Source organism: Petromyzon marinus, chromosome 41 (assembly GCF_048934315.1).
Source record: "Petromyzon marinus isolate PM22_M1 ecotype Great Lakes invasive population chromosome 41, UKy_Petmar_22M1.pri1.0, whole genome shotgun sequence".
Taxonomy (NCBI): Eukaryota; Metazoa; Chordata; class Hyperoartia; order Petromyzontiformes; family Petromyzontidae; genus Petromyzon; species Petromyzon marinus.
Genome location: NC_133707.1, coordinates 10,821,038 through 10,846,828, shown reverse-complemented (window position 1 = coordinate 10,846,828; position 25,791 = coordinate 10,821,038). Strand labels below are relative to the sequence as shown.

The following is a 25,791-nucleotide window of genomic DNA, read 5'->3' as shown; positions in this document are numbered from 1 at the left end:
TAGCTCAGTGGGCCTTACACCTGATAAAATGGTCATCGTAGTAAATAGACTACCCCATGGTTTAGTGACGATTTTGGATTGTCTCGTCTTTACACTACGGATGCACATCAACCAATTCTGGTGAAAACTCCGTTCGGTTTTATTTTGGTAGCTCCTGTGATTCCGAGCAAACAACATTTTACCATCATTACACATCATTTACCATTGTTTAACATCGCCTCACTTCGTTTACCATAATTTACCATCGTCACAAATCATAAAAGTGGGGGCGATCCTCCACTCATCTCGTGACCCTGAACCCGAGGTGCGCGCCTGCCCAGCTGCTGCACCCAGTACCAGATGATCCCAGGAGCACAAATAGCTACTTGTGTAGTAGCTGCACGTGCTACGGGCCCCGCACTTTCAAGGGCCCCGCGCTAAACGCTTTCAAGCTATCAATTCCGGTTCAGTGATTCTGCACTTGCTCTATTACTATAGTACTATACCGCCTTCAACTTTTATGAACGACTGGCTGTTTAATGTTAGCGATATCGTATGATCTGGCTGTATAGCAAATGAAAAAATACAATTACTTTACTATACAAGTAAAAAAATTGTGTTTTAATGTTTTATATTTAGGGCCCCTTTATAACATCATGCTACAAGCCCCGCACTAGCTTCATTCGGCATTGGTTGCACCTCCTCAGCTGCTGACCCCTGGCCGGGGACTTGAATTCGTGGCTTCTGGATGACGAGTCAACTGCTCTGACCACAGTGATGCACGCGCACATTGTCGCGTCAATTTTCCCGCACGGAAAAAAATACCGGATGTGAAACCGTCAACCCAGGCCACCGTCAACCCAGGTCACCGTCAACCCAGGCCACCGTCAACCCAGGCCACCGTCAACCCAGGCCCCCGTCAACCCAGGCCACAGTCAACTCATGCCCCCGTCAACCCAGGCCACAGTCAACTCATGCCCCCGTCAACCCAGGCCCCTGTCAACCCAGGCCACAGTCAACCCAGGCCCCCGTCAACCCAGGCCACCGTCAACCCAGGCCACAGTCAACCCAGGCCACAATCAACCCAGGCCACCGTCAACCCAGGCCCCCGTCAACCCAGGCCACCGTCAACCCAGGCCACCGTCAACCCAGGCCCCAAGGATGCTCGGGGCAGCTTCGAGAGAATCGTCGCAGATCTCACCGCTGAATGTGGCCGTGAGGCTCGTCCTCCGCACCTCGCCGCTGAGCGAGGTGAACAAATTATAGCAGAGCTGTCAACCCATGCGGTTTACCCACCCGTATTCTTGCACAAGGAAATTGAGTTTTCAGGTCCATACGGCGCACAGCCGTTTCAACACGGGGAACATTTAGTTTGTCTATTTGTGTTTCTCCCTTTTGATGGGACTTTGTAGGATGAACGTTGAACTTTTAAGGGCACGGGGTGACAAATAAGGCCTGAATTGGTCTGTAATAAGGTAGGCACTAATAAGGGGTTGACAGGTACGCTATAGTCGGCACGTCATGAAACGTCTGCACACCACGTGACAACTTCATTTGCTTGGCCGTGTCGTGTGGTGGTGGGGGGGGAGATCTTCAGAGATAAATCTGGCCAGATCACTTCGTGGCCTCACCCGAAAATATCTTATTATGAATGACAACCCATCTGGTGTGTTGTGAGACAAATATAACATCATCTTTCTGACGGACCGCCGACCTTGAGGTCATCGCCACTCCGGGTGACAAACGCGGACCCCCCCAGGGCCGGGCATCGTGCTCCCAGGAGACAGCATCACAACGGCGGTGTTTCCTCCTCACACTTCATCTTGTTTCGCTGACCAAAACTCAGAAACTTCCTTCTGAAATTTCTCGACGCTGCGAGAGCGAGCGAGTGAGAGAGAGAGAGAGAAATACTCGCTCCCGTGCTGGAGAAGAAGGCCCATAACCCCAGCTGAGACGGTGTCCTTGAGTGGGGAGGGGCATGGGATGAAGGCTTGCCCCTGGTGCTCCTCGGAATTTGGAGAAAAGAGGAGAGTTGTGGAGGTGGTGGTTGTGGTGTTTGTATGTAGTTGAGTTTATAGCCTCCTCAACCAGGAGCCACGTGGTGGTCAAATGAGACCCCTGCTGAGAAGCTGATCCTTGAGTTGGTTGAAAATCTGCAGTTGCTGCTCGGGCTTCAACGTCAGAAGTTGCTGAATTATTTTATTCACGTTTGGAGCCCTGCGGGGAGAAGCAGAGGTGGCGACACAATCAGCGTCGTCGTCACGAGAGGTTCAACCGTTCAAATCCAGAGGCCCCCCCCGAAATCAACCCACTTGCCGTACTCCCATCGCACCCTGGCAAGCCAGGAGGTGGGTGCCCTTGCCACCCACGGGTGGTTGTGAGGGAGTCTCGACAGCCGGTGAGTGACCCCCACCCCGACCTCCGTTACTTTCCGGGGCCCCCTCTGCTGGGTAGGGGAGGTGGCGCCGCGCCCTCACCGGATGAAGGTGCTGATGTAGACGTGGGTGAAGGTGCCCACCACGTACTGGCAGTCCACGCGGTCCACGATTCCGCCGTGGCCCGGGATGCTGCTCGAGAAGTCCTGCAGGCCACACCACGTGATCACTACGGCCATCGCACCACGTGATCACTACGGCCATCGAAACCACCACGGCCACTATGGCCACTACCACACACACATACACGTGTATGTGTGTGTGTGTGTGCGTGACGCACACACACACATACACGTGTATGTGTGCGTGTGCATCACGCACACACACACACACGTGTATGTGTGTGTGCGTTGCACACCAAGTGGGGAGCGGTGGTACATTGGTTAGCGGTGCACTGCACTACAAGTCTGGCGACCCAAGTTCGATTCCTGGTCACGACCTATAACAGTGGTGAATATTTTAACAGGTTCTAGGCCTCCCCTAGGTCGACTCAGCCTTAAACGAGAACCTGGTGAGGCGTGTAAACATCGCCACTGGGGAGACAAAGGCGGCCGGGCGTGGTGCTGGCCACCCACCCCCTCGTGTGCCACCGTGTCGGCCTTCATAGGTGTTCGCTAACGGCACTTGCCCCAACAGTCTGTTAAGGCTATACGGGGGATCTTTGTCTCTGCGTCACACACCTTGATCTGGAAGGCGCGCTTGAAGCCGCTGGCAAAGAACCCCCCAAAGGGGCCGACGAGAGACGCGAAGGAGGAAAGGGCGAGAGCGTGCAGCTGGAACGGATAGAGCCAGAGGCTCTCCTGGCGACACGCGGACACAGTCATGGGGATACAGAGTCACACGGAGACAAAACATAGACAAAGGTCTCCCGTCAAGCCTTAACAGACTGTTGGGGCAAGTGCTGTTAGCGAGCAGCATCAGTGGCGAGGTTTACTACACACCGCACCAGGTACTCATTTGAGGCCGAGTTGATCTAGCCCCCCCCCCCCCGTCACCTCCCCCCCCGTCACCCCCCACATCACCCCCCCCACCCCCCCCCGCCACTCCCCCACCCCCCCCCCCGACGGTGCTCACGATGCCGGTGACGTGGTGCAGCAGCGCTGGCGCGTGGTACCGCGTGAGCCGGAACATCTCCGAGGGCTCGCACTCCATTGTGAAGGCTGCGGCCCTCGCCGCCGTCCCACCGCTCGGCTCCACGGCGCACACGAAGTAGCGGTGCCCGCACAGCACGTGGGACAGCTGCCCCACGCACACACACAGAGAGACATCGAGAGAGGGCCCCGCCACCGCCCCCGTGCAGCCCACCGCGGGCCGCTGGTGGCGAGCGGCACGCGCGAGGGGTCGGGTTTGGCCAGCTGCGCTCCCGGCCGCCTTTGTCTCTCCAGTGCTGGTTTTTCACGCATCGCTCGAGGTACTGATTTTAAAGGCAGAATCACCGCAAATGTTGAACCGCTGCACCGCCGCTCTCCTTTGTCGAGCGGCTGGAACAACGCACAGCGCACAGGCGCAGTGCGCAGCGAGCGAGCGCCTATTAAGGTCGCGGTATTGTACGGGCAGAAGGAAGGAAGCGACAGCCAAGTGCGGTGACATCGGCGGACATGAGCCACGACGGAGGCTGGGCCACGCGGCCGGCTGCTCTCTCACCAGGATTCCAAACACGAGTGTCGAGATGTAGCCACCGATGAATCCTTCCCACGTCTTCTTGGGCGATACCTGGGGGGACACGTTCACTCCTCGTTAGCCACGGGCTTGCTTCGTTTCACCAACAGACTCAACTACTCCACCTGGGAATCGCCGTGGGATGGGACGGCGCGCGTGTCCAGGGTCCCGGGTGATGCGCGCCACGCCCAAGACAATCACACATCTCTGACTTGCAGAGCACGACGCGTGTACACGGTGAACATCGCGTCCAGTCACGCATACGCATGAACGCGTGCACGCACATAAACGCGCGTGCTCACGCGTGAACACGTGAGCTCGTGTTCACGTGTTCACGTGTGAACACGCGCGCACGGTGCCCTCTGGCTGCACTGGCTGTGATCGTGGTCAGGCGGTTTTCGTTCGTCTTGGTCACGAATTACCGGACACTGCCAAAAACCGGTCCAAAGATTTTGCTTGTACCGAAGCAATGATCCTGAAATGATTAATTCCCAGAAGGGCCGTGCATGTTGTGTAACACGCAGTCGGCTTTCACGACCAATATTATCCACAATGAAGGTTGTTTTTTGGGTTAGATCGCATGACTATAGATGTGCTCAAGTGGTAACTAATTGGCACGTTTTGTTCACGTGACAACCCTCACCGATTGGCTGTGTCGGGTGGTGGCGGGTTTATTTACGCCTTGAAGGAGACATGAAGGAAATGTAGAGGCATGAAGGAAACGTGGAAGCGTGAAGGAGGTGTGGAGGAGACGTGAAAGAAACGTGGAGACGTGAAGGAAACGTGAAGGAGACGTGAAGGAGGCGTGAAGGAGGCGAGTTGTCTGCTAGGCCAGGAACGAGGAGTCCCATAACAAACGCGACCGACGAGGGCGACCCGTCCCGTCACCGTGGGGCTTCTGCGATCCTCACCTCGATGAGGGGCGTCCTCCCGAAGAAGAATCCGAAGATGTAGGCAGCGATGTCGTTACAGATCACCACGCACATGGGGAACACGAACCTGGGGGCAGTTGGCGGTCTCAGGCCGGTCACCAATGACTCGCATACAGACCCACTGACTTACACAGAGACCAACTTACATAGAGACCCACGGATTTACATAGAGACCCACGGACTTACACAAAGACTCACTGACTCGCATGCAGACCCACTGACTCGCATGCAGACCCACTGACTCGCATGCAGACCCACTGACTCGCATGCAGACCCACTGACTTACACAGAGACCCACTTACATAGAGACCCACTGACTTACACAGAGACCCACTTACATACAGACCCACTGACTTACACAGAGACCCACTTACATACAGACCCACTGACTCACACAGAGACCCACGGACTTACACAGAGACCCACGGACTTATTCAAAGACACACTGAGGTACACAGAGATCCATGAACTTGCATAAAGACACGTAGGCTTACTTAGAAATGCATAGACACAACTTAGAGATGCATAGACTGAGTTGCGATTAAACTAGGTTCTCAGGAGTAGCGGAGTTGATGACCTCGGCCCAGCCACCAATGACCGCGCACAACAACAAAAAACCACATCGTACAACGACCTAATTTGGCGCTCCACCAAATGTGGTTTCCCCCTTCACCTCTGAGAATGACAACTTCGGTTCGGCTGCCACGCGACGAACACGACTCTCGGTGGCGGGGCACGGGGGGGGGGAGTGCTGCCCCCTGCTCTGGGGACCGGAGGTCGCCGTTCATTCGGCATCGATCATCGGGAAGAGTGGCGCTCAGTGCGGAGGGCGATTATAAAGGGACACACACATTGGGCGCTGCGCGATCGGGAGAGACTGCAGAGCAGAGGGAGTTCTGGGCTAGCCCGGTGCTCACCAGATCATGCCCTCGAAGAGGTTGTGAATGACGAGGTGAGACTGGGTCACGATGAGCAGGAGCGTGATGTGCGTCCAGCCAAACTGCACAAAAGAAACGACAAAGATCGCCCCGTGTGTCGCCTGTAACGGACTGCTGGGGCAAGTGCCGTTAGCGAGCACCAACCATGAAGGCCGGCACGGCACACGAGAGGGGGGGGGGTGGCCAACACCACGCCCGACCGCCTTTGTCTCCCCGGCGGCGATGTTTACACACCGCACCAGGTACTCATTTGATGCTGAGTCGACCTAGGGGAGGCCCAGGACCGGTTCAGATAATCGTCACCGGTGGTGTTGGCCGTGAGCGGGAATAGAACCCGGGTGGCCGGGTTGGTAGGTGCGGCTCGTGAACCGCAGCACGACCGCAGACACAATCAGTCAAAGCCACGCAGACAGTTAAAGTGTTGTGTCGATGCCAGACACAGACCCAAGCGTTGAGTGAGTGAGAGTGTGACTGAGTGAGTGTTTAAGTGAGAGAGAGTGTTTAAGTGAGTGAGTGAGAGTGTGACTGAGTGAGTGTTTAAGTGAGAGAGAGTGTTTAAGTGAGTGAGTGTTTAAGTGAGTGAGTGAGAGTGTGACTGAGTGAGTGTTTAAGTGAGTGAGAGTGTGACTGAGTGAGTGTTTAAGTGAGTGAGAGAGAGTGTGACTGAGTGAGTGTTTAAGTGAGTGAGAGTGTGACTGAGTGAGTGTTTAAGTGAGTGAGAGTGTGACTGAGTGAGTGTTTAAGTGAGTGAGAGTGTGACTGAGTGAGTGTTTAAGTGAGTGAGAGTGTGACTGAGTGAGTGTGACTGAGAGAGTGTGACTGAGAGAGTGAGTGTGACTCAGTGAGTGTTTAGAGTGAGTGTTTAAGTGAGTGAGTGAGAGTGTGACTGAGTGAGTGTGTGACAGTGTGTTTAAGTGAGTGAGAGAGTAACTAAGTGAGTGAGAGTGTGACTGAGTGAATGTTTGAGTGAGTGAGGGAGTGAGAGTGTGACTGAGTGAGTGAGTGGGTTAGTGATTGAGTGCGAGTGGCTGCACGAGTGAGTGATTGACTGAGTGACTAGATGAGTGACTGGATGAGTGAGTGAGTGAGTGACTGTGAGTGACTAGATGAGTGACTGGATGAGTGAGTGAGAGACTGTAAGTGACTGGATGAGTGAGCGACTGTAAGTGACTGGATGAGTGACTGGATGAGTGACTGGATGAGTGAGCGACTGTAAGTGACTGGATGAGTGAGTGACTGGATGAGTGAGTGACTGGATGAGTGACTGGATGAGTGGATGAGTGAATGACTGTAAGTGACTGATGAGTGACTGGATGAGTGAGTGAGTGACTGGATGACTGAGTGACTGTGAGTGACTGGATGAGTGACTGGATGAGTGAGTGAGCGACTGTAAGTGACTGGATGAGTGACCAGATGAGTGAGCGACTGAGTGACTGTGAGTGACTGGATGACTGAGTGACTGGATGAGCGACTGGATGAGTGTCTGGATGAGTGAGTGAGTGACTGGATGACTGAGTGACTGGATGAGCGACTGGATGAGTGACTGGATGAGTGAGTGAGTGACTGGATGAGTGAGTGACTGAGTGACTGTGAGTGACTGATGAGTGACTGATGAGCGAGTGAGCGACTGAGCGGAGCTCACCATGTAGAACTGCAGCCTGGTGTACCGCTTCACCAGACTCAGCACAAACATGCACAGCCCTACACAACAACAACAACAGCTTAACACGTAGGCTTTCGAGAACAATATCATCCTTTCGCGACCAGTTAAAACTATTTTAAAAATACCGTACATTGGAGGAGTAACTGATAAACTAGCCAGATGTTTGGAAAAACAAAACATCCGAGTCATATTTGGCACGGTACATAAAATACAGAAATTAATATCTGGTACAAAAGATGGATTACTGAAGCTATCAACAGAAGGTGAGTACAGGATTAACTGCACGTGTGGAAAATGTTATGTTGGGCAAACAAGACGAATGATCAGCACGAGACTAAAAGAACACTAAGGAAATATTAAATTCTCCCAAATGCAACTGTGGGCAGTGGCAGAACACGCGTGCCAACAAGGACACTCAATTTACTTTGATAATGTTGAAGTTCTGTGAAAAACTAGTTACTACTCGCCAAAACTAATTAGAGCATCTATCGAAATTGAGAAAAATAAAAATAACGTTCACCGTTCGGATAGCTACAGCCTTAGTGCTGCTTGGATGCAAATCATCAATACCACATTGTTTAAATCCATGCCTATACAGGTCACCATACTGCAGTAGGGATTACCGTTGGTACGGCTATTTTAGTACACACAATCTACAGGATGTATAATAACAATGGCCTTGCATAATGGGTATCAAGAATGTACGTTAATTACCACAAAATCACCCAAACGGCAAACGGATACCCATTGTCATTTATATAAAATTATAATTATTTATATACATTATAATTATTTATACACATTATAACTATTTATATAAAATTATAATTATTTATACACATTATAACTATTTATATAAAATTATAATTATTTATGTAAAATTATAATTATTTATATACATTATAATTATTTATATGAAATTATAATTATTTATATACATTATAATCATTTATATAAAATTATAATTATTTATATAAAAAATATTTATATAAAATTATAATTCCCCCCCCCCCCATTTCACTCAAGAAAAGCACACAAGTGACGTCATCACATCTACCCTCTATTTAAGGAACGAAACAGGAGGATTTCTCCACAAATCTGGCTGTCAGCTGATGAATCTAGTTGTAATTACTGGTGAAACGTCGTACTCAGTTTGTAAATGTTGTGGCTTTGCTCTCCAACACACCGGTTAGTGCTGTACTAGTGACGATTTGGCCACGTTCTGTTTACGTGACAACCCTTACTAGTTGGCTGTGTCGGGTGGTGGACAGGTGTAACGACACATTTATACATTTAAGTGATCTAACCCAAAAAAAACCTGTTCTGAACAACAACATCAATGTGTGTGGGTAATAAATAACAACATCAATGTGTGTGGGTAATGATTAACAATATCAATGTCTGTGGGTAATAAATAACAACATCAATGTCTGTGGGTAATAAATAACAATATCAATGTCTGTGGGTAATAAATAACAACATCAATGTGTGTGGGTAATAAATAACAACATCAATGTGTGTGGGTAATAAATAACAACATCAATGTGTGTGGATAATAAATAACAACATCAATGTGTGTGGGTAATAAATAACAACATTAATGTCTGTGGGTAATAAATAACAACATCATTGTGTGTGGGTAATAAATAAGAACATCAATGTGTGTGAGTAATAAATAACAACATCAATGTGTGTGGGTAATAAATAACAACATCAATGTGTGTGGGTAATAAATAATAACATCAATGTCTGTGGGTAATAAATAACAACATTAATATGTGTGGGTAATAAATAACAACATAAATGTGTGTGAGTAATAAATAACAACATGAATGTGTGTGGGTAATAAATAACAACATTAATGTCTGTGGGTAATAAATAACAACATCAATGTGTGTGGGTAATAAATAACAACATCAATGTGTGTGGGTAATAAATAACAACATTAATGTCTGTGAGTAATAAATAACAACATGAATGTGTGTGGGTAATAAATAACAACATTAATGTCTGTGGGTAATAAATAACAACATCAATGTGTGTGGGTAATAAATAACAACATCAATGTGTGTGGGTAATAAATAACAACATTAATGTCTGTGAGTAATAAATAACAACATCAATGTGTGTGGGTAATAAATAACAACATCAATGTGTGTGGGTAATAAATAACAACATTAATGTCTGTGAGTAATAAATAACAACATCAATGTGTGTGGGTAATAAATAATAACAATGTGTTTGGGTAATAAATAACAACAATGTCTGTGGGTAATAAATAACAACATCAATGTGTGTGGGTAATAAATAACAACATCATTGTGTGTGGGTAATAAATAACAACATTAATGTCTGTGGGTAATAAATAACAACATTAATGTGTGTGAGTAATAAATAATAACATCAATGTCTGTGGGTAATAAATAACAACATCAATGTGTGTGGGTAATAAATAATAACAACAATGTGTTTGGGTAATAAATAACAACAATGTCTGTGGGTAATAAATAACAACATCAATGTGTGTGGGTAATAAATAACAACATCATTGTGTGTGGGTAATAAATAACAACATCAATGTGTGTGGATAATAAATAACAACATCAATGTGTGTGGATAATAAATAACAACATCAATGTGTGTGGGTAATAAATAACAACATCAATGTGTGTGGGTAATAAATAATAACATAAATGTGTGTGGGTAATAAATAACAACATCAATGTGTGTGAGTAATAAATAACAACATCAATGTGTGTGGGTAATAAATAACAACATCAATGTGTGTGAGTAATAAATAACAACATCAATGTGTGTGGGTAATAAATAACAACATCAATGTGTGTGGGTAATAAATAATAACATCAATGTCTGTGGGTAATAAATAACAACATTAATATGTGTGGGTAATAAATAACAACATAAATGTGTGTGAGTAATAAATAACAACATTAATGTGTGTGGGTAATAAATAACAACATTAATGTCTGTGGGTAATAAATAACAACATCAATGTGTGTGAGTAATAAATAACAACATCAATGTGTGTGGGTAATAAATAATAACAACAATGTGTTTGGGTAATAAATAACAACAATGTCTGTGGGTAATAAATAACAACATCAATGTGTGTGGGTAATAAATAACACCATCAATGTCTGTGGGTAATAAATAACAACATCATTGTGTGTGGGTAATAAATAACAACATCAATGTCTGTGGGTAATAAATAACAACATCATTGTGTGTGGGTAATAAATAATAACATCAATGTCTGTGGGTAATAAATAACAACATCATTGTCTGTGGGTAATAAATAACACCATCAATGTGTGTGGGTAATAAATAACAACATCAATGTCTGTGGGTAATAAATAACAACATCATTGTCTGTGGGTAATAAATAACACCATCAATGTGTGTGGGTAATAAATAACAACATCAATGTGTGTGGGTAATAAATAACAACATCAATGTGTGTGGGTAATAAATAACAACATCAATGTCTGTGGGTAATAAATAACAACATCATTGTGTGTGGGTAATAAATAACAACATCAATGTCTGTGGGTAATAAATAACATCATCATTGTCTGTGGGTAATAAATAACAATATCAATGTGTGTGGGTAATAAATAACAACATTAATGTGTGTGAGTAATAAATAACAACATCAATGTGTGTGGGTAATAAATAACATCATCAATGTGTGTGGGTAATAAATAACATCATCAATGTGTGTGGGTAATAAATAACAACATCAATGTGTGTGAGTAATAAATAACAACATCAATGTGTGTGGGTAATAAATAACATCATCAATGTGTGTGGGTAATAAATAACAACATAAATGTGTGTGGGTAATAAATAACAACATCAATGTGTGTGGGTAATAAATAACAACATCAATGTGTGTGGGTAATAAATAACACCATCAATGTGTGTGGGTAATAAATAACAACATCAATGTGTGTGGGTAATAAATAACAACATCAATGTGTGTGGGTAATAAATAACAAGATTAATGTCTGTGGGTAATAAATAACAACATCAATGTGTGTGGGTAATAAATAACAACATCAATGTGCGTGAGTAATAAATAACAACATCAATGTGTGTGAGTAATAAATAACAACATTAATGTCTGTGGGTAATAAATAACACCATCAATGTCTGTGGGTAATAAATAACAACATTAATGTCTGTGGGTAATAAATAACACCATCAATGTCTGTGGGTAATAAATAACAACATTAATGTGTGTGGGTAATAAATAACAACATTAATGTCTGTGAGTAATAAATAACAACATTAATGTCTGTGGGTAATAAATAACAACAACAATGTGTGTGGGTAATAAATAACAACATAAATGTGAGTGGGTAATAAATAACAACATTAATGTCTGTGGGTAATAAATAACAACATTAATGTGTGTGGGTAATAAATAACAACATTAATGTGTGTGGGTAATAAATAACAACATCAATGTGTGTGGGTAATAAATAACATCAATGTGTGTGGGTAATAAATAACAACATCAATGTGTGTGGATAATAAATAACAACATCAATGTGTGTGGGTAATAAATAACAACATCAATGTGTGTGGGTAATAAATAACAACATCAATGTGTGTGGGTAATAAATAACAACATCAATGTGTGTGGGTAATAAATAACAACATCAATGTGTGTGGGTAATAAATAACAACATCAATGTGTGTGGGTAATAAATAACAACATCAATGTGTGTGGGTAATAAATAACAACATCAATGTGTGTGGGTAATAAATAACAACATCAATGTCTGTGGGTAATAAATAACAACATCAATGTGTGTGGGTAATAAATAACAACATCAATGTGTGTGGGTAATAAATAACAACATCAATGTCTGTGGGTAATAAATAACAACATCAATGTGTGTGGGTAATAAATAACAACATCAATGTGTGTCGGTAATAAATAACAACATCAATGTGTGTGGGTAATAAATAACAACATCAATGTGTGTGGGTAATAAATAACAACATCAATGTGTGTGGGTAATAAATAACACCATCAATGTGTGTGGGTAATAAATAACAACATCAATGTGTGTGGGTAATAAATAACAACATCAATGTGTGTGGGTAATAAATAACAACATCAATGTGTGTGGGTAATAAATAACAACATCAATGTGTGTGGGTAATAAATAACAACATTAATGTCTGTGGGTAATAAATAACAACATCAATGTGTGTGGGTAATAAATAACATCAATGTGTGTGGGTAATAAATAACAACATCAATGTGTGTGGATAATAAATAACAACATCAATGTGTGTGGGTAATAAATAACAACATCAATGTGTGTGGGTAATAAATAACAACATCAATGTGTGTGGGTAATAAATAACAACATCAATGTGTGTGGGTAATAAATAACAACATCAATGTGTGTGGGTAATAAATAACAACATCAATGTGTGTGGGTAATAAATAACAACATCAATGTGTGTGGGTAATAAATAACAACATCAATGTGTGTGGGTAATAAATAACAACATCAATGTCTGTGGGTAATAAATAACAACATCAATGTGTGTGGGTAATAAATAACAACATCAATGTGTGTGGGTAATAAATAACAACATCAATGTCTGTGGGTAATAAATAACAACATCAATGTGTGTGGGTAATAAATAACAACATCAATGTGTGTCGGTAATAAATAACAACATCAATGTGTGTGGGTAATAAATAACAACATCAATGTGTGTGGGTAATAAATAACAACATTGCGTCATTGTGGAGATAATGAGCAGCATAACGCAGCCCAGCGGCAGCTCGCTCACCACCATTCTAGAGGTTCGCGGTTCGAATCCGGCTGGCCTCCCTGGCTAAAATTTCTGGTGAATTAACCGTAACAACTCTACACGCCGCCTGCTTCACAGTGCACCGGCGACGTCATTCCAAACGAGTCGTGAAGTCCCTGCAGCGGGGAGCAGGTGAGGCCCAGCGGAGGCCGCGAGCCTCGCCTGGCAAGGGGAGAGACCCGGGTCGAGCCAAGACGTCCACGAGCAGACTCTGGAGGAACCGCCCAACGCAGAGCTAAACGACACGGCGGACGAGACCGTGGGAGCGGTGCGGAGCGGAGCGAGGTTGAGCGGCGCACCTGCCAGGTAGAGCATGAATGAGATGAAGCGGTGGTAGCGCATGAGCATGCGCACCGTGCCGCCCAGGTGCAACCCCGTGGAGAAGTAGTCGACCACCGTCTCCCCGTAGCAGAAGTAGTTGGTGCACAGCAGGAAGTACCTGGGGCAGAGCGCGCGAGCGGTTACGGGGACGGCGCCGGCAAACCCCGCAGCCAAGCTTCCTCCTCGGGCTCCCTGCCCTTCCCCCGCCTGCCCCTGCTGGCCGGGTGCTGCGCGTCGCAGGGACCAGCTGACACCGGGGGTGCCCCTCGAATCGTGACGAAGCGATGCAAGTCGCTCGCCGCGTGTGGGAGAGCTCCATCAAAATGAATCGCTCTCGTCGTTATGACCATGACGACGATGATGACAATGACGACAATGACAATGACGACAATGATGACAATGACGATGACAATGACGTTGACAATGACGACGATGACGACAATGACAATGACGACGATGACGACGATGACGACAATGACGACAATGACGATGACGACGATGACAATGACGACAATGATGACAATGACGATGACAATGATGACAATGACGATGACAATGACGTTGACAATGACGACGATGACGACGATGACGACAATGACAATGACGACGATGACGACGATGACGACAATGACGACAATGACGACAATGACGATGACGACAATGACGACGATGACAATGACGACGATGACAATGACGACAATGACGACGATGACGACGATGACGACGACGACGACGATGACGACGATGTGCTCACCAGCTGAGGCAGCGGAACCAGGGCAGTTTGTAGGAGTTGTAGACCACGTACCCGATCCCAATGATCTCGTGGAAGCACTTGGCCTGCAGCACCAACACCTGCGCACGCGGCAGGCGACCAGAGCCAAGCAACAGCACACGGCAACCATTTCCAGCGCGACGCCGCCGAGCGAAGAGCAGTTCCCTCCACCGCGGCTCTCGCCGCGTCTCGCCGCCACCGCACGAGGCCCACGACTCGGCCGCGGCTCGAGCCCTCCCGCCTCCGATGCTGCCGCTGCTACCACGGTCACGTCTGGGGTGGGGTTCCCGGCTCCTGCATCGCCGCCGTATCGCGGCAATCGACGCTCCGGTCGCTACGCCTCGCTCACCCGGCGGTCGGTCGCCGCCTCCCCGTGGTGCTTTACCGCTTCCCGCGAACTTCGCTCATTGACTGTCTCCACCCCATGTTGAGGACTCGGTCCAGCAGGCTCTCACTACAGGCCTGTCCCTGAGGTGATTGCCGTCGTTATCACTCCACCTGTTGACCCAGGAAAGCTTCGTGGCACCTTGCCAGGAGGGTCGGGCCAAGTAATTGCGGGTGCCGAGTGTGAAGCGTCATGGCGAACAAACCACCCCCCTCCCCCCCCCACCGGATGCCGTGGAAGCCAGCTCCGCTCATCGCCATGGCGATGAGGACGCCGACTATGCTAATCGCCATGGAGATGAGGACACCAGCTCCGCTAATCACCATGGCGATGAGGCCGATCGGCCCAGTGTAGATGAGCAGCCAGTAGGAGGAGAACATCGCGATTCCCAGAATGCACCGCACCCACATGTTCCTCCATCTGGAGAGGAGAAGCCACAAGAACAACGCTGTGTACACGGAGGTTTCCGCAGCCGACATCGCAATTCACGGTTCACTTCAGGATTAGGCCACGCGACGATGTAATAATCAAATTCGTGTGGTTAAACCCTCCACCACCCGACACAGCCAAACTCAATAAACGGCCGCGCGTGCAGGCGATTTCCGCGTCAAACCGTTCTTGCTTCAAGAACGGTTCTCACGGCCAAAGTTCAGTCTCGTGCAGACGCGAAGGCGTCCCGATGATGCTTGACGCAGTTTGCGAGAGAAACGTCATTCTCTGGTCGCTAAGGCTGGCTGTGAGACTCGCTCTGCACCTCGTCGGTGGAAGCTGACGTGACGACATGGGGGGGGGGCATTTCGTTAAACGCTCGCACTCGCAGTCTCTTTACTGATGTGGCTGTGTCGGGTCGGAGTGGCGGGGGGGGGTTCCTAAAGACACAGATCTGGTAAAGTCATTACTGAACCCAACGTCTGTCATCAGAAGCACACGTGGTAGGAGGATTTCGCGACCAATACCATCCATAATAGTGTTTTGTTGGGTTAGATCGCGTAAATGTATAAATGTGTCGTTAAACCCGCCACCACCCGACACAGCCAACTAGTAAGGGTTGTCACGTAAACAGAACGTGGCCAATTCGTCACTAGTACAGCACACCGGTTGTGTGTTGGAGAGCCAAGCCACAACATTTACAAACTGAGCACGACGTTTCGCCAGTAATTACAACCAGCTTCATCAGGCGTAGATGTGGTGACCACGCTTCTGCGCTCTTGCGCCACGTGGAGTGGGGAGGGGATTAAAATCGCCCTACCAACGGTAATCCCGATTGAAGTACGCTGCCCTTTGTAGGCATGCATTTAAATAATGTGTTATTTGATTATTCGCTTCCACGCAGCACTGAGACGGAAGATATCCGAACGGTTAAAGTTATTTTGATCTATTTCTATTTCGATAGATTCTCTAATTAGCCTTGGCCAGTAGTAGCTAGTCTTGCACAGAACTTCAACATTATCAAAATCAATTGAGTGTCCTTGTTGGCACGCGTGTTCTGCTACTGCTGGGATAATTTAATATTTCTCTGATGTTCTTTAGTCTCTTTCGTCTCGTGCTGATCATTTGTCATGTTTGCCCAACACAACATTTGCCGCAAGTGTAGTTAATGTTAATGTACGTCGGCTCATTAATCTCCCCCCCCTCCACTTTGTGCAAGAGCACAGCTGCGTGGTCACCACATTTACGCCTCTATATAAGGGATGAAACAGGTGGACTTCTCCACAAATCTGTCTGTCGCCTGATGAAGCTAGTTGTAATTAATGGCGAAACGTCGTACTCAGATTGTAAATGTTGTGGCTTGGCTCTCCAACACACAACCGGTGTGCTGTACTAGTGACGAATTGGCCACGTTCTGTTTACGTGACAACCCTTACTAGTTGGCTGTGTCGGGTGGTGGCAGGTTTAACGACACATTTATACATTTACGCGATCTAACCCAAAGAAACCTCATGAATCAGAAGAACGATCCCTTGAGAGTTCATGTCAAAGACCGCGCAACCGAAAACAAGTGCATCTCCACTTTCACCACCTCCACCATGACCACCAAAAACAAAGAAAAAGATGCCCCGTGTAGCCTTAACAGACTGTTGGGGTAAGTGGTGTTAGCGAGCGTCTATGAAGGCCGGAACGGCACACGAGGGGGTGGTTGGCCTACACCAAGTCCGACCGCCTTTGTTTCCCCAGTGGCGATGTTTACACACCGCACCAGGTACTCATTTGAGGCTGAGTCCACCTAGGGGAGACCCACGACTGGTTCAGACAATCGTCACTGGTGTTGGCCGCGAGCGGGAATCGAACTCCGGTTGCTGGGTTCATAACGACAGCGCGCTAACCGCTACACTGCCGCTCACCATGACCACCACCACAGATCTGGTCGTCTCGGAGAGAGAGAGGAGGCGGCTGCTGGGAGGCCTACCCACCTGCTGGGAGGCCTACCCACCTGCCGCTGGAGAGGCCTACCCACCTGCTGGGAGGCCTACCCACCTGCCGCTGGAGAGGCCTACCCACCTGCTGGGAGGCCTACCCACCTGCTGGGAGGCCTACCCACCTGCTGGGAGGCCTACCCACCTGCCGCTGGGAGGCCTACCCACCTGCCGCTGGGAGGCCTACCCACCTGCCACTGGAGAGGCCTACCCACCTGCTGGGAGGCCTACCCACCTACCGGGAGGCCTACCCACCTGCCGCTGGGAGGCCTACCCACCTGCCGCTGGAGAGGCCTACCCACCTGCCGCTGGGAGGCCTACCCACCTGCTGGGAGGCCTACCCACCTGCCACTGGGAGGCCTACCCACCTGCTGGGAGGCCTACCCACCTGCCGCTGGAGAGGCCTACCCACCTGCCGCTGGAGAGGCCTACCCACCTGCCGCTGGAGAGGCCTACCCACCTGCCGCTGGAGAGGCCTACCCACCTGCCGCTGGAGAGGCCTACCCACCTGCTGGAGAGGCCCGACAGGGCCCGGGTGAGCACCTCGGGGGTGTTGTCTCCCTGCACTGCCGCGCGGTCCAGGGGGTCCTTGCGGCCGGCGTGCGGCCCTCCTAGGCCCTGCAAGAGATGGAGGAGGCGCTGTGAGGGGCGCAGCACGCGGGCAGGGGGAGAGCTGCGCCGCCGGTGCTGTAGGCCAAGGGGAGGGACGCTGGACGGCAGCGTGGCCTCCAACTCTTGGACGGCCTGGCTACTTCGTCGATGAGCCATTATGCGTCGTGAGTTCTATCGTTTTGAGGAGCCACAGCTAAGAGGAGGGCGTTGCCTCCACGCGCAATATTGGACGAGAATTGTTTTGCGTTGAGATGGAACGGCCATTGCTAACTGGTGCAGTGGATAGAGCACGCGGCTCTCACTGAGGATTGTGGTGAGGGGGGTGTGGTGAGGGGGGTGTGGTGAGGGGGGTTGTGGTGAGGGGGGTGTGGTGAGGGGGTGTGGTGAGGGGGGTTGTGGTGAGGGGGGTTGTGGTGAGGGGGGTGTGGTGAGGGTGGTGAGGGGGGTTGTGGTGAGGAGGGTGTGGTGAGGGGGTTGTGGTGAGGGGGGTGTGGTGAGGGGGTTGTGGAGAAGAGGGGTGTGGTGAGGGTGGTGTGGTGAGGGGGGTGTGGTGAGGGTGGTGTGGTGAGAGGGGTGTGGTGAGGGGGGTGTGGTGAGGGGGGTGTGGTGAGGGGGGTGTGGTGAGGGGGGTGTGGTGAGAGGCGAGGTTGCGCAAGCCCCATGACCAGGTTGAGTTCCCGCGTGCGAGCAGAAGCGGCCGAGATCATCATCACCACCACCATCACCACCACCAGCACCACCATCACCACCACCACCACCGTGATCAGCCAAGGTCTATCCACAGCCACATTCACCACCACCCCCGCCCCACCCCCTATACACCCCCTATAGCCCGGCCACCTTTGTCTCCCCAGTGGCGATGTTTACTGCACACTCCACCAGGTACTCATTTGAGGCCGAGTCGACCTAGGCGACGAAGGCCCAGGACCAGTTCAGATAATCTCCACACCGGGAATCGACCTCAGGTCGCCGGGTTTCGTAGCGCGGCTCGCTGACCCCCCCCCCCCCCCAACACGACCGCTCCCCACTCGCACCGGGCCATTGGTGGTGTTGGCAATCATCACACTGCTAAGATGAGTAAAGTGTCTCCCCACATTACTCATGTTGGCAATCATCCCACTGCTAAGATGAGTAAAGTGTCTCCCCCACGTTACTCATGTTGGCCACTCATCCCACTGCTAAGATGAGTAAAGTGTCTCCCCATGTTACTCATGTTGGCCAATCATCCCACTGCCAAGATGAGTAAAGTGTCTCCCCACATTACTCATGTTGGCCAATCATCCCACTGCTAAGATGAGTAAAGTGTCTCCCCATGTTACTCATGTTGGCCAATCATCCCACTGCCAAGATGAGTAAAGTGTCTCCCCACATTACTCATGTTGGCCAATCATCCCACTGCTAAGATGAGTAAAGTGTCTCCCCATGTTACTCATGTTGGCCAATCATCCCACTGCTAAGATGAGTAAAGTGTCTCCCCACGTTACTCATGTTGGCCAATCATCCCACTGCCTAGATGAGTAAAGTGTCTCCCCACGTTACTCATGTTGGCCAATCATCCCACTGCTTAAATGAGTAAAGTGTCTCCCCATGTTACTCATGTTGGCCAATCATCCCACTGCTAAGATGAGTAAAGTGTCTCCCCACGTTACTCATGTTGGCCAATCATCCCACTGCCTAGATGAGTAAAGTGTCTCCCCATGTTACTCATGTTGGCCAATCATCCCACTGCCTAGATGAGTAAAGTGTCTCCCCACGTTACTCATGTTGGCAGTGACACGGCGGCCGCGACATCGCCCCTCCGTTGCGAAACGTGGGAGGAGCCACGGGGGCAAAGTCTCCAGAGCGTTCGTCAGCGAGCGCTCTGAGAAATCTTAAAAACCGCAACAAACGCAGTACCACGGCCACAACCAACCAACACAAAGCATCAACCGCTGAGAGTCGGTGTGAGTCGGTGTGGGTCTGTGTGTGTGGATCGGTGTGAGTCTGTGTGTGTGGGTCTGTGCGAGTCTGTGTGTGTGGGTCTGTGTGTGTGGGTCTGTGTGATCACAAATCTCTATTTAACTCCATCAAAAAAGTAACCTGCAGCGCCACACCTATTACCATCATTAGGGGAAAAAACGGTGATCCAATCTCCGACCCCCAGGAACAGGTTTGCAGCTTTGCTGAGCATTTCTGTGAGGTGCTGGGGGAGGGGAAATCCCTCTGCCAGGAAAACATCGTGGCACAAAGTGAGGATGACCCTGCTGAGGCTGCGGTGCCTCAAATATTGGAAGAAGTCACCCCCTGTGAGTGGCTGGCTGAGGTGCCATCTGTTGAGGAAGTAATGTAGGTGATCCGGAGTCTGAGACGAGGAAAGGCAGTGGGCAGAGATGATCTCCCAAGCAAAATGCTGAGGGAGGGTGGCGTTTGTGCACAGACTGCCCTATATGACATCATAACAACAGTCTGAACCACTGGACGGGTTCCGCAGGATTGGAAGGATGCTCTGGTGATCCCCCTCTTTAAGAAGGGGGACCGCACAGACTGTAACAACTACAGGGGCATCTCACTCCTCAGTGTGCCGGGAAAGGTCCTGGCAAGGATTATTCAACATTGCCTTGCCAGGCATGCTGAGGAGAGGCTTGCGGAGCCCCAATGCGCTTTCAGGAAAGGGCGGTCCTGCACAGATGCCATATTTTCTGTCCGTCTGCTACAGCAGAGGTGTAGGGAATTCTAGAAAGACCTACATCTTTGCTTTATTGACCTGGTCAAGGCCTATGATACCATCAGTAGGCCTGGGGTCTGGATTGTTCTTCGTGTTTTTGGAGTACCTGACCCTCTGTTCACGATCATTAAGGACCTTCATGATGGTGAGCGGGCCCGGGTAAAACTACGTGGCCGGGAGTCAGAGCCATTCCCTGTACACCTTGGGGTGCGACAGGGATGTCCTCTGGCTCCCACATTATTTAACATCTATTTTGACCACGTAGTTCGTGAAGCCTTCAATATCTGTTCCGGGGGAATCTCCATATGGTACAGATATAATGGGAGGCTGATCGATGCCCGGGTGCGGTCAAGGGATGGCTCCCTATTGCTCAACCACGTTATGTATGCCGATGATTTGGTAATAGCTGCTCATTCAGAGGAGGAGTTGGAGATGCTGCTGCTGAGACTGGAGCGTTCTACTAAGAGATGGGGCCTCACCATCAGCCCCACCAAAACTAAGCACCTGCCTGGGTATTTTGTACCATCGGACACTCCACCCCCACAATTCCCAATCGGTGATGGGGCAGTTGTGGAGAGAGTGGAGAGTTTCCCATACCTGGGCAGTGTGCTTATGACCGGCTCCAGTTTAACAGCAGAGGTCTCACTCCGAATAAGTCGAGCGGCAATATCTTTTCATCGGTTGTGTAACGCTGTGTGGAAGCTACCTGGTCTGTCGCTCCGCACTAAGCTTCAGGTCTTCTCGGCCACGGTCATTCCCTCCCTTCTCTACGCTTGCGAAATGTGGATCCCCCTAATGGAACATCTTCGCCGGTTATAAACATTTAGGCTGGCCTGCCTGCGATCCATCCTGGGTTTAACCAGGCTGGATTGTGTGAGGAGCTCACAAATCCTTGAAAGGTCTGGGCACGGTCCCATCGGTGAGCTCCTCCGGCAGGCAAGGCTGCGTTGGCTGGGTCATGTAGCCCACATGCCCTGCCGCCGCATGCCGAAACAGCTTTTGTTCGGCCGGATCGAGGGGGCTAAACGGGCGCGGCACGGGCTAGAAAAGAGATGGAGTGATGTGGTACAGGAGGACGTGGAGCTGAGTGGACTTGCCGATGACTGGTACCAGCGGTGTCAAGATCGGCCTCTGTGGAGGAGGCTCGTGAAGGACGCTACTGGGCAGTTGGAGGCAGTTGCCCTCCAACAACAACGGAGGGCAGAGGAGCGACGCTCACAACAACAAGCGGAGCGCCGGGTGGCTAAAGCACAGCAGGTTGGCACAGTAGGGGGCACAGGTGGTGCATCAGCCAGTCATCTCAGTCAGTCGACCCGTGGCACCTGGGTCTGCCTCGTGACCTCCTGCCAGCGGGCGTTCGACACTTCACGTGGCCTCAAGGTGCACATGGCCTGGCACAAGCGTCGTGGTGACGTCACCGCCACTTAGTGGTTAATGGCGGTTGTTGTTGTTGTGAGTCTGTGTGTGTGGGTCTGTGTGGGTCTGTGTGTGTGAATCTGTGTGTGTGGGTCTGTGTGTGTGGGTCTGTGTGTGTGGGTCTGTGTGTGTGGGTCGGTGTGTGTGGGTCTGTGTGTGAGACTGTGTGTGTGAGTCTGTGTGTGTGAGTCTGTTTGTGTGAGTCAGTGTTCAGGCGTGGTGCTGGCCTCCCACCCCCTCGTGTGCCGTTCCAACCTTCATAGGTGCTAGCTAACAGCACTTGCTCCTACAGTCTGTCCAGGCAGTAGGGAGATCTTTGTCTTTGTGAGTCGGTGAGAGTCGCCGATGGGTCCCATTCCCGTGTCGGTAGAACGTGAAACGTGTTCCGGTAGAACGTGAAACGTGTTCCGGTAGAACGTGAAACGTGTTCCGGTAGAACGTGAAACGTGTTCCGGTAGAACGTGAAATGTGTTCCGGTAGAACGTGAAACGTGTTCCGGTAGAACGTGAAACGTGTTCCGGTAGAAGGTGAAACGTGTTCCGGTAGAAGGTGAAACGTGTTCCGGTAGAACGTGAAACGTGTTCCGGTAGAACGTGAAACGTGCTCCGGTAGAACGTGAAACGTGTTCCGGTAGAACGTAAAACGTGTTCCGGTAGAACGTGAAACGTGTTCCGGTAGAACGTGAAACGTGTTCCGGTAGAACGTGAAACGTGTTCCGGCCAAAGTGGCCGCGACTATGCGGAACCTGCCGGCTCACGACAGACGTCACTCTCACCAAGGGCAGGCGTGCGGGTAGATGAGCAGGGAGACAAAGGCGGCCGGGCGTGGTGCTGGCCACCCGCCTTCTCGTGTGTGCCGTGCCGGCCTTCATAGGTGCTCGCTAACAGCAACTTGCCCTAACGATCTGTTGAGGCTACACGGGGGATGTTTGTCTTTTGTGTAGCGCAGTGCCATAACCACGGCGCCACCGCTCCCCACGCACACGTGCAGGCAAAGACGCCCGAGCGGGCTGTTGGGACGAGGTGCTGTGAGCGAGCCACCAATGAGAGCCACCACGGCCACACGAGGGGTGGGGGGATGAGTGTCCAGCACCACCCCCTCGTTGTGACGCCCTGAATAGGTGCTCGCCGACAGCTTACGCACCGCGCACTCATTTGAGGCCAAGTCGACCTGGGGGAGGCCCGGCATCAGCTCAGATGTCGACCGCGAACACGGGAGAGGGACGACTTTGGGGGATCGCGGTGCGTGCAGACGACTCCACACCACCACCGCTCCCCCACCCACACCACCACCTCCTCACCTGGGGGGGGTGGTGGTGGTGGTGGTGGAGCTCCTCCTCACCTGATGGTGGTGGTGGAGCTCCTCCTCACCTGGTGGTGGTGGAGCTCCTCCTCACCTGATGGTGGTGGTGGTGGAGCTCCTCCTCACCTGGTGGTGGTGGTGGAGCTCCTCCTCACCTGGTGGTAGTGGTGGAGCTCCTCCTCACCTGGTGGTTGTGGTTGTGGTGGCGGTGGTGGTGGTGGAGCTCCTCCTCACCTGGTGGTTGTGGTTGTGGTGGAGCTCCTCCGCGCCAGGGACCGCTCCGGGCCGATGTCGCCTCATCTCAGCGGGCGGCCTCCACACCTCGACGAGGCTGGGACCCACGGGTGCAGTCCTCCTCCTCTCTCTCTGCTCTCCTCCGCTACGAACACTGCGCTACGAACACTGCGCGCACACACAGACGAGAGGCTGTTGGGGCGAGCACTGTAGGGGCGAGCGCCGTTGGGGCGAGCGCCTATGAAGGGCTGCGCACGAGGGGGTGGTGTGGCGAGACCACCGAAGCTCGGCAGCAATCGTCTCCCCGAGGCTGATGCACTTAATTTTAGGGCCGAGTCGACCTAGGGGTGGACACAGGAAAGGGTTCGCGCATTCGCCACCGATGTTGACTGCGAGCGGGACTCGAACTCAAGTCGCCGGCTTTGGTGGCGCAGTAGCGCATCGCCGGTGCGCACCACCCGATCGCCACGCAGGTGACACAGTCCACGTGCTCACAGACACACGCGTACGCACAGACACACGCGTACGCACAGACACACGCGTATGCACAGACACACGCGTACGCACAAGTACACTCAGAGGTCAACAAACACACGCGAAAAATACACAGAGACCCTCCGGGTAGCCTTAAGAGACTGTTGGGGCAAGTGCTGTTAGCGAGCAGCACCTGTGAAGGTCGGTAAGGCACACGAGGGGGTGGGTGGCCAGCGCCACGCCCGGCCGCTTTTGTCTCCCCATCGGCGATGTTTCCTACACACCGCACCAGGTACTCATTTTAGGCTGAGTCGACCTAGCGAAGGCCCAGGACCGGTTCAAATAATCGTCGCCGGTGTTGGCCGTGAGCGGAAGACGAACTCGGGTCGCCGGTTTCATAACGCAGCGAAGCGCTAACCACTACGCCACCGCTGCCACACAACGCACACAAAAGACCAAGACACACGCACCTGTACACACACGCACCTGTACGCACACGCACCTGTACGCACACGCACCTGTACGCACACGCACCTGTACGCACACGCACCTGTACACACACGCACCTGTACACACACGCACCTGTACACACACGCACCTGTACACACACGCACCTGTACACACACGCGCACCTGTACACACACGCGCACCTGTACACACACGCGCCTGTACACACACGCGCCTGTACACACACGCACCTGTACACACACGCACACGTTCCTGTACACACACGCACACGTTCCTGTACACACACGCACACGTTCCTGTACACACACGCACACGTTCCTGTACACACACGCACACGTTCCTGTACACACACGCACACGTTCCTGTACACACACGCACACGTTCCTGTACACACACGCACACGTTCCTGTACACACACGCACACGTTCCTGTACACACACGCACACGTTCCTGTACACACACGCACACGTTCCTGTACACACACGCACACGTTCCTGTACACACACGCACACGTTCCTGTACACACACGCACACGTTCCTGTACACACACGCACACGTTCCTGTACACACACGCACACGTTCCTGTACACACACGCACACGTTCCTGTACACACACGCACACGTTCCTGTACACACACGCACACGTACCTGTACACACACGCACACGTACCTGTACACACACGCGTACCTGTACACACACGCGTACCTGTACACACACGCGCACCTGTACACACACGCGCACCTGTACACACGCGCATCTGTATACACGCGGACACGTACCTGTACGCACACGTACCTGTACCCACACGTACCTGTACACACGCGCACACGTACCTGTACACACACGCGTACCTGTACACACACGCGTACCTGTACACACACGCGTACCTGTACACACACGCGTACCTGTACACACACGCGCACCTGTACACACACGCGCATCTGTATACACGCGGACACGTACCTGTACGCACACATACCTGTACCCACACGTACCTGTACACACGCGCACACGTACCTATACACACATGTACCTATACACACACGTACCTGTACACACACACGTACCTGTACACACACACGTACCTGTAAACACGCGCCTATCAAGTTGCTCCCAGTGCAGCCCCAGGACGCCCCTGGATTTGATTTTTGCTTCCTCTCTGCAACCGGTTCCTTGACTCGCGGTCGGGTGGCGCGGAACCGGCAACTCTCCACCCGTTG

At 50.6% G+C, this 25,791-nt stretch overlaps 1 protein-coding gene across 3 annotated transcripts; it reads right to left on the bottom strand.

Annotated features, from left to right (window-relative positions):
• Window positions 1–121: 121 nt before the first annotated feature.
• On the bottom strand, window positions 122–25,791 carry LOC116950985 (phosphatidate cytidylyltransferase 2-like). 3 transcript variants are annotated; one of them, XM_076073383.1, is made up of 15 exons: window positions 25,657–25,743; window positions 24,296–24,378; window positions 23,629–23,782; window positions 17,869–17,978; window positions 15,270–15,366; window positions 14,544–14,641; window positions 13,768–13,907; window positions 7,586–7,644; window positions 5,923–6,005; window positions 4,985–5,072; window positions 4,059–4,127; window positions 3,489–3,653; window positions 3,095–3,214; window positions 2,457–2,560; window positions 122–2,196 (listed from the first exon to the last, which is right to left on the bottom strand). In XM_076073383.1, exons 2-15 carry the CDS (start codon window positions 24,364–24,366, stop codon window positions 2,085–2,087), a joined length of 1,470 nt encoding a protein of 489 aa, XP_075929498.1. In that variant the 5' UTR covers window positions 24,367–24,378; window positions 25,657–25,743; the 3' UTR covers window positions 122–2,084. The 3 variants fall into 3 exon arrangements, with proteins under 3 accessions (XP_075929498.1, XP_075929499.1, XP_075929500.1); XM_076073384.1 differs by lacking the exon at window positions 24,296–24,378 and having other exon boundaries at window positions 23,629–23,796; window positions 25,657–25,791; XM_076073385.1 differs by lacking the exon at window positions 24,296–24,378 and having other exon boundaries at window positions 25,657–25,764.